Raw genomic sequence first — 1,885 nt, forward strand, 5'->3', positions numbered from 1 at the left:
AGAAAGTTTTCAAAATTTAGTAATCAAAAAATCATTTTTCTTTTGTTAAAGATAAAAATTAGATTCGTATTTAATCAATTATTTACTTGGTAAATCTATTATTACAAGAAAATTTTGAGAATTTAGATTCTTTGTTTGTTTTTTCTATATTATTTCTATATTGTGCTTTTATAATATATTGAATATCACTAATTTTAACATTTTAAAATATATTTAAAATATCATTACAATATTTTTTTAATGTTCGGCAAAAAAATAACACAAAAAAAATTAATAGAGAATTTGAACTCAAATTTTGATGACAAGTGTACATGGTGGCTTATTTAATTGTTGCCTAATAGTAGTACATGAAACTGGTTTCAGCCTCTACGAAATGAATTACATGACACACATTGGCCAAACACATGCTACACTTGACGATTATTCGATGCTTATATTCTCAAGATTCTAGTTCGGAAACCCATATAGATTGTTTAAACCATCTTTATCATCTTGTGCTAGATTCCTTCGTACCCCTGTATATGTTGGTGCCATAACCGCGTTAGAATCATTACTGTGTCCAAGCCCCAGAACGTGACCAATCTCGTGCAGAACAACGCTTAGAAGATCAATAAAGTCTCCAGCCCCTGTAGTGCTCCACCTTTCAGATGCATCGAAGTGTGCTCTTCCATCTTCTGGAGCATAAGCGTGAGCCAGAACCATACCTGGCCCATCAAATGGGGCAAAATCACCGTGGAACCAATAGTAGAAGCCAGAGACAATGTCAGTTCGACCAGTGCGTTCAGTGAACGTGAAATTGTTGTCATTTCCCCACGTCTGAAAGGCATTACTCATTGCTTCTCTCAAATCGTTCCGGGTCACGGAAACTCCTCGAGGGTTTTGAGTCACTCGGTAGGTTAAGTTAAACCTGCTCCATTTTGGGTTCCCTGGGAAGTACTCGTAGTTTTGGGGAGCTGGTGATGATAAACCGTTAGGATTATTAGGGTTAGGGTTAGGGTTAGGAGTGGCTGTGATATCAGGTAATCCACAACGTGGCAGGCTCATGGTTCTGATGGTTTCATCATCCACCACGCCACTGGTCTGCAAGTGATGGAATGCCTGGTACTGTTTCAGAGCAGATTCAACGTTTTCGTCGAAGTTGTTGTCGGAAGAAGATTGTTCGTTTACTTGGTAGCCTAAAGTTTTGAGGTAGCTTCTGAGTGTGCCTACGCCATTCGCGTTTTGTCCCCTGCGAATGCCCCTCAGGATTTCGAGAAATGGAACTGCAGAGTTAACAGAGGGAAAAGGATTCACCGCACAGAGGACGAGGAACAAGATTAAAGGTTTTAGAATGTCAAGAGACATGGTTGAAAAAAAAATGGAATTAGGGTTTTTGGTTTTGTAAAGATTTGATGTGTATTTTGGTGCATGGAGGATGCATGGCAATTTATAGAAGGAAGGGAGTTGGGATATTTTTTAATTGGTGTGGTCAAATGCATATTAGAGAAGATTTTTTTATGTATGTAAAATGGAATGTACCTTAATCACTATGTAAATTCAAAAGTCTAATCATCTTTTAATACCTTGGGTAATACCTAACAAAATATCGGCTACATCTAAGACAATTTGATATATATAGAGGGTTGAATTAGAGATGCAGATTAAACTTCAGAATTTTGTAAACATCTATTTACAAGTTTTACGAATTGAAAAATGTTTTGAATTAACATCTCTACAATTTAAAAAAATTGTATATAAAATAATTTAGGATTAATTATATTTTTAGTTCTTAAACTATTTTTTATTTTAGTCTTTTTTTTAAGATTATTCTAATATGGTTTTATTCTTTTAAAATTCATAGAATTAGTCCTTAATAGTTAATGGTGTTAATGTTTTTTTGACATGG

The 1,885-nt window shown here is 34.8% G+C and overlaps 1 protein-coding gene across 1 annotated transcript; it reads right to left on the minus strand.

Moving 5' to 3' along the window:
* Window positions 1-299: 299 nt before the first annotated feature.
* Window positions 300-1,382, minus strand: LOC114182569 (metalloendoproteinase 1-like). The gene has a single exon (XM_028069459.1). The coding sequence runs from the start codon at window positions 1,342-1,344 to the stop codon at window positions 448-450; it is 897 nt and encodes a 298-aa protein (XP_027925260.1). The 5' UTR covers window positions 1,345-1,382; the 3' UTR covers window positions 300-447.
* Between the last annotated feature and the right edge of the window lie 503 nt (window positions 1,383-1,885).

This window comes from Vigna unguiculata, chromosome 4 (genome assembly GCF_004118075.2).
Source record: "Vigna unguiculata cultivar IT97K-499-35 chromosome 4, ASM411807v1, whole genome shotgun sequence".
In the NCBI taxonomy this organism is placed as follows: domain Eukaryota; kingdom Viridiplantae; phylum Streptophyta; class Magnoliopsida; order Fabales; family Fabaceae; genus Vigna; species Vigna unguiculata.

What these genes read in the sequence shown, in the direction of transcription:
- LOC114182569 (XM_028069459.1), bottom strand. Translation starts at nt 1,344, where the DNA reads ATGTCTCTTGACATTCTAAAACCTTTAATCTTGTTCCTCGTCCTCTGT.